Source organism: Peromyscus californicus, unplaced genomic scaffold (assembly GCF_007827085.1).
Source record: "Peromyscus californicus insignis strain IS unplaced genomic scaffold, ASM782708v3 Scaffold_24__1_contigs__length_46423439, whole genome shotgun sequence".
Classification (NCBI taxonomy): Eukaryota; Metazoa; Chordata; class Mammalia; order Rodentia; family Cricetidae; genus Peromyscus; species Peromyscus californicus.
Window position 1 is genome coordinate 33,828,235 of NW_026294535.1, and position 12,033 is coordinate 33,840,267.

The 12,033-nt window shown below is 43.2% G+C and overlaps 1 protein-coding gene across 1 annotated transcript in view; it reads right to left on the bottom strand.

Annotated features, from left to right (window-relative positions):
• Myrfl (myelin regulatory factor like) overlaps positions 1–12,033 on the bottom strand; it is a 109,664-nt gene that overhangs the window by 4,779 nt on the left and 92,852 nt on the right. Inside the window, exons 20-21 of the mRNA XM_052752885.1 lie at positions 3,099–3,161; positions 2,020–2,107 (exon numbers count right to left, since the gene is read on the bottom strand). Of these exons, the coding sequence (XP_052608845.1) occupies positions 2,020–2,107; positions 3,099–3,161 (151 nt within the window). The remainder of the gene's footprint in view (positions 1–2,019; positions 2,108–3,098; positions 3,162–12,033) is intronic.

The following is a 12,033-nucleotide window of genomic DNA, read 5'->3' on the forward strand; positions in this document are numbered from 1 at the left end:
ACTTGCTTATCCCTAGGTCCACCTACCAAATGAGGGATGCGTGGAGAGAAGGGGGTACTTTACTGATGCTACTGCAATGGAACACTCCAGCAACCAGCATGTGTATATTTAATCAAGCACTCCTTATGACTGGTCATCCCATGGACGGAATGGAAAAACAACACATATCAGATGAGGAGGGAAAAGAACCAGCCATTTTAGATTCTCTTTAAAGAACAGCAAACTGAGTGTCAAAACGTGAAAGAAAAAAAGACACACGGAGCTGGAAAAGCCAGCATTTAACAATAGGTAAGAATATCAAATATGATATTGTGAACCTTGGATGTGTACAATTTGTACTTATCATTACATCTTTAAAAACCAAAAATGAGTTAGCTGTATATCAAGATATAAAAAAAGCACATCACATTGTGTACCACAGATATATTTCATTTTTTCTTGTCAATTACATGTCAAAAAAGCTGAAAAATTTAACATTATTGGTACACACACACACACACACACACACACACACACACACACACACACACACAGTCTACCTCAGGATCAGAGCTCAGAGCTCAACTGAGAAGCTTAAATACATGGAACTCCTTTCCCATTACAGACCTTCCAATATCTGCTGGTTCTCGGTACCCCCATTCACCCGAGAAAAGAATGTATAAGAAGGAACATTTTGCTTGAGTCTAGAACTTGGACCTGAGACATCTGACTTGTCACCATCAGGCCATTCTACCATATTAACTAACATCTGTCTTGGATGCTCACTAAAGGCATGATCTCATGTGGACTTGTTCAGTTCACAGAAAACTACAAAACAGAGCTAAATAACACCACCTTCTCACAGCTAATGTGAGAATTCAATATGATTATAAACATGGGCATCATAAATAATTTTTAAACACATTATTTTTAACAACTCAGCACATTCACGTATCAGGAAGCCTAATTGGTGTTAATAAATAAAAACCCGGAGTCAGGTATCAGGGTAAATGCTGAAAGATCAGAGAAGCAGAGCAGCCAGCCACCATTTCTTACATCTCCAACTCCTCAGCCTGAAAGGACCCTCAGCTCCTGTCTCCTCCTGCCTTATATTTCCTCTCTCCACCCAGCCATACAACTTCCTGTCTCCACTTCCTTAGTACTGGGATCAAAGGTGTGTGCCACCACTGTCTGGCTCTCTTTCTGTCCTGTACTGGATCAGTCTTGTGTAGACCAAGCTGGCCTTGAACTCAAAGAGATTCGTCTGTTTCTGCCTCCTGAGTTCTGGGATTAAAGGTGTGCGCCACCACTGCCTGGCCTCAACTTGAAGCCTAAATTCTATTGGGATGAAAAAGAACTAAGGCTGAAAACCTATAGAACTCACGCCCTCCACTCAACTGAAAGTAATATCTCACCTCTAGGCACCCAACAGGTACGTATCAAATTAAGAAATAAAATCCGTTCTGAATGTCTATAATTTTCATTTGCGCTTGCTGCCCCCCCCCCCCTTGTATTCTATGTGTCTAGATGCATCACTGCTCTCCTTGGGGATGGGGGATGGGTTATGATAAACACCGGGGATGGATGTTGCAGAAAACGTCTGAAATACTTCAGCAATTGTTTGCCTCCTAGAATAAAAACTATACTAAGCTAAGCTAGATTTCCATCGCAGTTATAACAATATCCTTTGTTGTTATACAAATGTCAACTCACTCATGTCCATCTTGTGTTCAAAAATCAACTAGCCACCGCGGTCATTAGTGTGTGCCCCCTGGAGTCAGCCTGTTCCCCAGGATTTTGTTTTAGATCTAGCCATTGAATGTGGAGACTGGGACCAGGGGGGTTGCGGTTTACTGACATTTGCTAATACCCACCATGTCTGATTCCCTCATCTCCCATGTACCCAATGTGCTTTTACTTAAGGAACAATGTAAACACACATGGATTTCAACATGAAGCTTTGGTTTTCATTCCAGTCTCAAAACTATACTATTGAATAAATTCCAAAAGCAGCCAGGGCATCCTGGGAGGCTTACCCACCCGCAGTGGAGCATCCTGCTGCAATACCGACGGTCTATCATTTGCTGGATTTCCATAATCTGAATAGAAGCAATGGTTGTATCAATCCCTGAATTAAAGAGAAACAGAAAAGGAAATAAACTCTTGTGTAGTGTGGGGGGAGGGGCAAGGGGAGTATCATGTTCCTGCTCAGTTCTCAAACTGCAGAATGTAAGCTAAGAGTCCTAAACAATGTCCCATCCACATCCAAATGGGAAAAGGAGAAAAAAGTCAGGATAACACTTTTGTTTTTGTTTGGGGGTTGAGTGCTTATAGCAAATCTCCTAGAAACAGCCAGCATCACATCCATAAGCGTTTCTGGACTGTAGAAGTCCTGCTAAACAGAAATTTACTATGGATAGGGGATGCGATGTGACATGTGATCTGCTTCAGGAAATGGAAAATGAACTAAAGATACAGTCAGAACAAAAGGAAGGTGGGAACTTCAAAGACTTATTAAAATCACGGAGCTCAACTGCAGCTTATCTGGCTTCAGTGTCCATCCTGAATCCCTCATTAATGTTCAGGCTGACATGGATTATAAAACATGGCTACACAGGTGTCCACAGTGGTGTGCGTGTGTGTGTGTGTGTGTGTGTGTGTGTGTGTGTGTGTGTGTATTGTGTCTCTGTGTGAGAGTGTGTCTGTGTGTGTGTGGTATATCTCTGTGTGAGTGTGATGTGTATGTGTGGTATGTCTCTGTGTGTGTGTGGTGTGTGTCTGTGTCTGTGTCTGTGTGAGTGTGGTGTGTGTGTGGTGTGTCTCTGTGTGAGTGTGTGTGTGTTTGTGTGTGAGTGTGTGTGTGGTGTGTCTCTGAGTGTGTGCTGTGTGTGTGTGTCTGTGTGTGCATGTCTCTGTGTAAGTGTCTCTGTGTGTGTGTGTGTGTGTGTGTGTGTGTGTGTGTGTGTGTGTGTGTCTGTGTCTGTGTGTGTCTGTGTGTGGTGGGTGGGAGTGGCAGGTAGGGTGGTTGTCACTGTTTCCCACTCTAGTAACGCTCTTACAGCTTGTGGTGCTGCCTAGTCCCAGAGGGCAAAAAGGGTGTCGCTTAAATGTCAACTCACAGTCGCTCTCCCAGTCAGGGCTGATAAGCGCATCTCTTGCCAGGAATGATTTGCTTTTGTCTTCTGAAGAGTAAAAACATCTGTTAGTCGTGAAGGCTTACTTGGGATGATAAACAGCTGACTGACCTGTGAGTTGACCGCATCTCCACCCTTCCCCTCTCCCACCCCCACACTTACCCACACCTATCCCATTTCTTCCCGATCTAGTTTCTTCTCATCCTCACCCAAGAAGCCATCCATTATGGGTAAGTTGCACACACACCCTCATATGTGGAAACCCCAACACTTTCTTCCTCAGAATGTCACTGCATTTGGAGATACAGCCTTTAAGAAGGGGGTTATGAGGATGGGGACAGCTGGACAAGTTCGAGTCCAATCTGAGAGCTTGTCCTTATCACAGCAGGTAATGAAGACACACAGGGAGACACCAGAGGTGTCTTTGTGCACGTACATATGCACAAAGAAAAGACCATTTGAGGACCTAGCAAGAGGGTAGCCTTCTGTAGGCAAAAGGAAAACCTCCAGAGAAGCCTCTAGATCTTGGACCTCTAGCCTCCAGAACTTTCAAGAAACAAATGTCTGTTGTTTACACCACCCAGTCAGGGGTATTCTATCATGGCAGCCTGAGCAGATTTCTCCATCATCCCAGAAGGCCCCAGAGCTCACAGCTGCCTCCTCACAGCCTCATAGCATGTACACATCAGTCAGTGATACACATCTGCCCCTGTGCCCAAAGTGTATTACTTCTGTGTTACCCTTAAGTTCAAATGTGTTTTTATTCCTTCTTGGTCATTTCAGAGTGAGAAACCTCTATTATTCTCCAACTCTCTATGACTTCCGGCATAGTCTTAATCATATTAAGGAAGCAGTTTTCTCTGATTAGTGAGAAACGAATGGTAGTTTTATTTCTCATCTAGATTCTGGATCAATAATGTTGTTACTCAAAGCCATTAGATTCATGTGACTTAGGATTGCTATCAGCATTGTTTGTGTGATATTTAAACAATGGAAATAAGTCATTAGAGGGTGGGTCTCTATGTGAATACATCCAGTATCGGAAGACTCCCAGTTCCAGGGACAGGACATTCCACTGCTGGGCAGTCCTAAGTGCCCCTTTCACTGAGATGACATCTATCTTCCTGCTCATCTGTTCTGATGCCACTTCTACTTCGGGTGACAATAGGCCCTCAAGGCAGCAGCTGTGCCCAGCCCACGCCTGGCTCCTATGTGGCTGCTGAGGGTCATAGTTCCTCTCTTTCTAGGTGAAAACAAAAATCACTACAAACTGACACTCAGAAACCAAGAACGAGGAAGAAACAACCACGTGCATGTTCAATTTGATTTCTGACCTATCCTGGAAACTCAGAGGAGAGTAAGGCGATACAATCCTTTTAGAATTCAGTCCAGGTATCACTAGGGCATGGAGTCAAGGGTACATTTGTTCCCGCTGGCTTTTTCCACCGTGCCTACTTCCATGTCCGACATAATAGAGCATATCAAATTAGAGAACATGGTTCAAAGGTCATGTTTAGAGTGAGTAAAAAATGAAGAAAAATAAATAGAAGCAAACTATCTCTACAATAAAATGATGAAATATTAACCTTCATACAAGCAGCATTAGAGGTACCCAAAGATGAGCAGGGTTATAAAACTGATTGGGTGTTCCTTCCCGTTATTTAATAACTTGAATATTTCTATATTAGGGAAAATAATATGATATATATATATTTGCAGTGAAGGATACTAATGATAACTATACCAACTATTCATTGACATTTTCTATGAGATGTTGTTCTGAGCACCTAATGGCAGCCCAAAAGGTTGGCTGTCCCTACGTGACAGATGAAGACATTGAGTACAAAGGTCAAGGAACAGAGAAGGACTTACATACAGCCCAAACTGTCTGATTCTGTACACCACCATTTTGGGATCCTGGAATTACGTGAAACAAGATCCACACAGGGAAAAAAGTGAGTCTAAACTATAAGAGGAGGCTCAGCCAGCTGGAGACAGGAGCCAGATCACTGGGGTGGGGACAGAGGCAGGGCGGTCATTCTGCCTGCGGTACAAAATGTCATTCCCAAAGCACTGAGGAGGCAAGTGCTCAATGTCAGGACTATGAAAAATGAATCTTTTAATTTTTTATTACTTAAAAAGCTTTTTTTTTAAAGAGTATGTATATAGGTGAGATTTGGCCTGCATGTCTGTATGGACACCATGAGCATCCCTATGCCTGAAGAGGTCAGAAGAAGGCATTGGATCCCCTGGGACTGGAGTTCCCGATGGCTGTGTGCCACCGTGTGGATGCTGGGAACTGAACCCGGGTCCTCAGGAAGTGCAACAAGTCCTCTTAACATCCGTGTCATCTCCAGCCCCTGATGAATCTTTGCAAAGTAGACTTTGAGAGCAGCCTGGAGCTGGTGATACACACCTTTAATCCCAGCACTTGGGAGGCAGAGGCAGGCAGACCTCTGTGAGTTCGAGGCCAGCCTGGTCCACAAAACAAGTTCCAGGACAGTTAGAGCTGTTACACAGAGAGACACTATATCAAAAAACAAACAACAGAAAAAGTAGATGGCGAGAGCAATCACCTGGTGGTGTGAGGGCTAACCTTGGTTGCCAACTCGGTTTCACTGAGAAATGAATCAGCCACAGTTTCTTAAGCTGTGACCTTCCGGAGATCACATAAATGAATGTGATAGTTGTGAACTGTCTGTCAATAGTAAAAGAGCTATGAGTGCACGCCAATCAAAAATGAATTTAAAATCATGCTGGGCAGCAGTGGCGCATGCATTTAATCCCAGCACTCAGGAGGCAGAGGCAGGCGGATCTCTGTGAGTTCAAGTCCAGCCTGGGCTAAAGAGTGAGATCCAGGAAAGGCACAAAGCTACACAGAGAAACCCTGTCTCGAAAAACCAAAATAGAAAAAAAAAAAAAGAGTTAAAATTTTGGTGGGGCGATGGTGGCACATGCCTTTAATCCCAGCACTTGGGAGGCAGAGCGAGGAGGATCTCTGTGAGTTCGAGGCCAGCCTGGTTTACAAAGCGAGTTTCAGGAAAGGCGAAAAGCTACACAGAGAAACCCTGTCTTGAAAAACCAAAAAAATAAAATAAAATAATAAAATCACAAGCTGACTGAATTCCAGGTGTTTCAGACAGCACCCATCATGCCGCCCTTCCACCCGTCATGCTCACTTCTGAATGCCCCATGTGCACTCTGTCAACACACCACCTAACACCAACTTAAGATGGCCTTGATGACGTCATCTCACATTCAAGACTATAGTATGCTATCACGTTTTCACTCAACTGCAAAAGCTTTCTGCTCTTATAGCAACATATTGTTTGATAAAAGAAAGCAAAGCCTTTCAATAGTTTCCAGCCATCATTTCTCAGCATGCAAATACCCAGTTAATATATCTTTGGGGTGGATTGTGTTAGAATGTTTGATTTTAAAGACTGTTATTCGGGTTGCCAGCTTGAGTTTCATAAAAAGTCATTAAATGAATCCTGGCTTGGGATTAGGAAAGCATTTCTAACCATTTCTAAAATGCCCCCAAACACAGGTCTGCAATTACATACTATGTATTAATGCAGAGACATCCTCAGCTTCAGTGATGATAAAAATCAAAACATTGATCAATTCCAAAAAATAATAGAGATGTTCTGGGTCCTTCAGTATCAAATATTCAACCAAGACTTAATTATTTTTAAATATGTCTTCTTTGTTACATTTTTAATGTATATGTGCCTGAGGGTATATATGTACTATTCTATATGTGAAGGAACCCAAAGAGGCAGGAGGCAGGCATCAGATTCCTTGGAACTGGAGTTCCAGGTGATAGTGAGCCACCCAACATTTTTTAAAGTAAAAAGAATTGTTTTAGAGTGAATTTCTTTAAATACACACACACATGCCAATCAGTGTTCGGTTTTTATGCCAATTTTATATGCTTCTATACCTAAGGTCACTTGAAATTTCTCACACACACAAAAAAAGGATCATGGATAGAAAATTTTGAGAAGCCCTGGCCTAGGTGATTGGTACAGTACACTTCTGGGCGTGTCAGTAGGGTCATTTCAAAGATGGCTGCTATGGGGCAGCACCTGATAGGAAAAGCCCTACCCTGAATGTGGACAGCACCATTCAATAGATGAGATCTAGGATGGCATAGAAGCAGGAGAGAGCATTCTAGAGCAAGCCCACTCTCCATCTCTCCCATCTCCTGGCTGCTAAGAGGTGAGCCTCACCTCCTCATCATACCCCTGTTGCCATGGTAATCTGCCCATCACAGGTCCAGAATGATTCAGCCATTCTACCATCGACTGAATCCTCTAAGACCAGGAGTCAAAATGTGTAAGTTGTTTTTCTCTAGTATTTTCTCATGGTGATAAAAACAAACAAACAAAAAACCACATTATGACCAGGGCAACTCATTGAAGGATGAGTTGGTTTATCTGGGCTTATGGATCCAGAGGGACAACCATCTTGCATGGGAAGAGTGGCAGCACACAGGCATGGTGGCTGGAACAGCAAGCTGAGAGCTCACATCTTAAACTGAAGGCACAATGCAGAAAAGGAACTCCAACAGCAGTCTTTACGCTATCAAAGCCCACCTCCAGTGACATCCCTCCTTCAACAGGACCACACCTCCTAAGCCTCCCCAAACAGCACCATTAACCGGCAACAAAATATTCAAAAGTCCAAGACTGTGGAGAACATCTTCTTCAGACCACTCCAGAGAGCTGATCTTTGTTTTGTTTTTGTTTTTTGGATTTATGTCTGCATTCAAGTTTCTACATTCAGTTTCAGGATAGGAAGCAAAAGCAACTGGGCCCAATGATTAGAGACAGTCTTTCTTGAAAACTCTCGGCTCTTCCACACTTCTTACACTAGGTGGGAGGGCTTGCTAACACCCTGTTCACACGACTGTGACCATCTTGAAAATGTCTGTGTTTGTGGTTCAAAGGATGGGCCATGCAGGCTCTCTGTGGCATTCTGCAAATGTGTGCAGAAGAGTTGAAGGGAAAGGGGAAGGAAATGAAAAAGACAAGCCAGTTGTTTAACCTTTAAATATCTTCCCTTACTCAGAGGTGAAACTCCCGGGACAGGATGTGAAGGATGCTTAGAACAGATGTGAGAGTCTACATTTCTTCCCCCTGATTTCAGTAAACAGGAGTGAGGATAGCGTACCAGCAATGCAAGGGTCTAAGCATGCAGCCCAAAATGATGTGTTCCATTAATGGATCTTGAGATACGAGAAATTTCTAGAAAATTGAATATTCATTTTCTTCTGTACAGAAATACATATGCTTTCCCAAGGGCTTCCAGACTTCTTAGATTCGAGCTGCCCCAGCAATAATTTTTAGGTGCTAGTCGCCTACTAATGGTTTCGCTTAAGATTGCTTCCACAGAAGGCCGCAGGTTTCCAAGGCAATTGAGGCCTACAGAGAAGCAGAAACCAGAACTTCTCCATGTTGTCTGTTCTTCCCCTACTTTTTGTTCTACTTCCTCACAGAGCTGGCAGGGAGAGCAGCTCATTGTAAAATCTGACAATAGCAACTACAGAGTGCCTTCTCTTCCACAGAGGCACTTGAAGAGAGACAGCCCTATGGATAAGATTGGTTACCTTATGATAGACTGTTCTTGCTGACGTGTGTGTGTGTGTGTGTGTGTGTGTGTGTGTGTGTGTGTGTGTGCGTGTGTGTGTGTGTGTGTAGACAAGGTTTTACTATCGAAAACAGGCTAGCACAGCCTAGAATTCTTGATCTTCCCAACTGTAGGGATTCTGGGTATGTGATCCCATGCTCTGCTAAAGTATTTCTTTAAGAAGTCATGAAAAGGGAAGGTGGAGCTCAGCAGTTAAGAGCTTGTACTGCTGTTGCAAAGGATCCAAGTGTGGCTCACATCACCACATCAGGCAGCCCACAGCCACCTGTAGTTCCAGCTCCAAGGGATCCAGCGCCCTTTTCTGGCTGCCATGGGCACTTGCATTTATGTGCGCGTGCATGGTGCGTGTGCGCACACACACAATTAAAAATAAGATAGATATTTTTTGAAAGTGAGGTTGAGGATCAGGGCTCAACCTCACTTTAAAAAAATATCTATTTTGTTTTATATTTATGTCTATTTCGTTTTACTTTTAAAAATACCCATTTTATCCAGTGGGTGAAGGTGTTTGCCGCACAAGCCTGATGACTGGAACTTTTTTTTATCCCCGAACCCACATAAAAGGAGAAAAGAGAGAGCTGACTCTAAAGTGACCTCTAACCTCTACTGCACACCACGCATGCATATGTCTTCACTCGCACACCATACACACCCACACACTCTCACACAATAATAACAAAGTAAAAAAATTTAGGGGAGGCTGAGAAGAGATAACCTTAGAGGTTATCTAAACCTAAATTTATGTTTAGAATTCATACACAAATTTATCTAACTTAAAATTATGAAAATTATTTTTTCCAAAGGCAGAAAATACATTTTAAATTCCCTACACAATGCCCCTAACTTGTCACTTATATGAAGCAGAACTCTTCTACTCTGAAAAGCAGGCTATTAGAAAACCATAACTCCTAATGAACCGAATGGGAAGCTCTCCTTCTATAAATGCCTTCCAGAACTTTCACTATAGGCTTAATGTGTAACACAGGTGATTTTCCTTAGGAGGCTAAGGGTGTATTTCACAACTGATGGGTGGGACCTCCCAGTCAACTAAATCAAAAACCAGAGCAGAGAGATGTAGAACGGTATCCATCCTGGCAGATCGTGGGTAGCACACTACATGTACAACTGTGCTGAAGGCTGAATCTTGGTGCAGCATCTAGGATACCTTTCCTGCCTCATGACAGAAGCAAGCCTGGAGGAAGAGGTCAATGTGCCCGGCCCATCATGGCTGAGATCATTAGCACAGGGGACCATTTTCTTTGGGGGATTCATTCTTCTAAAAGTTCTTACATTTAAAACAAAATGAGGAAGGATGCCAGGTGCTGTTTTGATTTTCGATTTTTTTTTTTTTAAGGCTCACCGACCTGTTACAATATGTACCATTCCATCAATGTTTTCCCGATGGGCCTTTTGTTTTTTCATATTTAAACTCTTCTGTCTACTTGAATCTTCCTGGGTCCCATGGGTTAAAACCTAATCCATCATATTCAGTTGTCTCCTCAGAGTAGAAATTCAATATTCTGAAGTACTTTCTATTCCCTTATCTGTCTTTCTCAAACTTTTTATTAAAGAGCAGGGAAATAGAATAGGAGAGGAGTGGATGACTTTTCTGAAAGACACTTTACAAATACTTAGGCAATCAACTTAGACCTAAAAGAAAAATTATACCTTGAGCTCAGCATGTCATAACAACGCAGATTTTCTTTCACTTGCTTTATTGTAGTCTGACTGCTCAGGGAAGCGTCTCACAAATGTCTTTTGGGCTTGAGTAAATTGCCAGATAGTACTCTGCATCCCACTGAGAGCTCTCTGATTTTTTTTAAACTCCTTGAATTTCTTTTTTATTTTTATTCCTTAATTTTTAATTGTTCTTCATGTCTCAGAAACACCTGGTAGCAAATAACAGTCACCCAACATTCTCCTCTTTTGTGTTGGGAGCCCTGAGGCTATACATCACCCTAGATGAGTGGTTCTCAACCTTCCTAATGCTGCGACCCTTTAACGCAGTTCCTCATGTTGTGGTGACCCCCAACTGTAAAAATTATTCTTGTTGCTACTTCATGACTGTAATTTTTCTATTGTTGAATCCTGACATAAATATCTGATATTACGAATGGTCTTGGGTGACTCCTGTGAGAGGGTCATTGGACCCCCCCTGAAAGGTGTCAAGACCCACAGATTGAGAACCGCTGCCCTAGACAGAGGGGGGGAAGCTGCGTCAGCAAGAGACGAGCAGCCCTCCTCCACCCTGGGAAAGATCCTGCATCAGGGAACATCCTGATGGCTATAGGCAGACTCAATGAGGAGGGAGGCATGGGAGAGGCTTTCTGGATGCTCAGAGTGGTTACTGTCCGCATCTTTTAGAGGTGGGAGCACGTATGTGCACACCCTACGTCTAAATAAACAAAAGCAGGATGTCAGATTGGGAGGAACCGTGGTCATGGAAACAGGGGCCTAGATTCCAATTCTAACTTCACCAGTGATTATGTTGTAAAATAGGGGTATCACCATAAATCAGAGGCTCTTCTGAGGTAAAGCTTTGAAGCCCTGAGTGATCGCAGAAAACAGGTCTATGGTGCTGTCCATGGTCTTGGGAGGAGGCGTCTTCCCATGGATTTCTACCACACAAAATTCATGTAGAGGCTCAGCTGGACTTACATTTACCCCTTATGCTTTTCTCCATACAGTCATTATGAAAGTATGTTAACTGTGGATTCTCAGGGTAAAAAGGGTCACTAGTGCAGCTGTTCTCTGACAATCTATGACATGCCCAGGCACCTAGCAGCAGATCTTTCTCTCAGAGTTCCCACAGATGTGGAAATACAGGATGAGCAGACACTCACTGTCCAGTTTGCTCAGAGCTGAGCTTTCCAATATATGTGTGTGTGTGTGTGTGTGTGTGTGTGTGTGTGTGTTTCAAGATAAGGTTTCTCTGTGTAGCTTTGGAGCCTGTTCTGGATCTCACTCTGTAGACCAGGCTGGTCTCGAACTCATAGAGATCCGCCTGGCTCTGCCTCCCGAGTGCTGGGACTAAAGGTGTGCGCCACCACTTCCTGTCTTCTAACATTCTCTTATATGGAGAACTGGTTGTTATGGATCAAACAAAGCCCTGACAATGAAGAGCAGAGCAGCTCTGACTTCTCCCTCCTAAGAATTCATTGTCATTGATAGATCTTGAGTAGGTGGAATGGTCCCTTCTGGGGATAACTGTCAAAGACGGACATTACATGTCTTCAGGGAGGACAGCCAAGGTCAGAAAATGCTT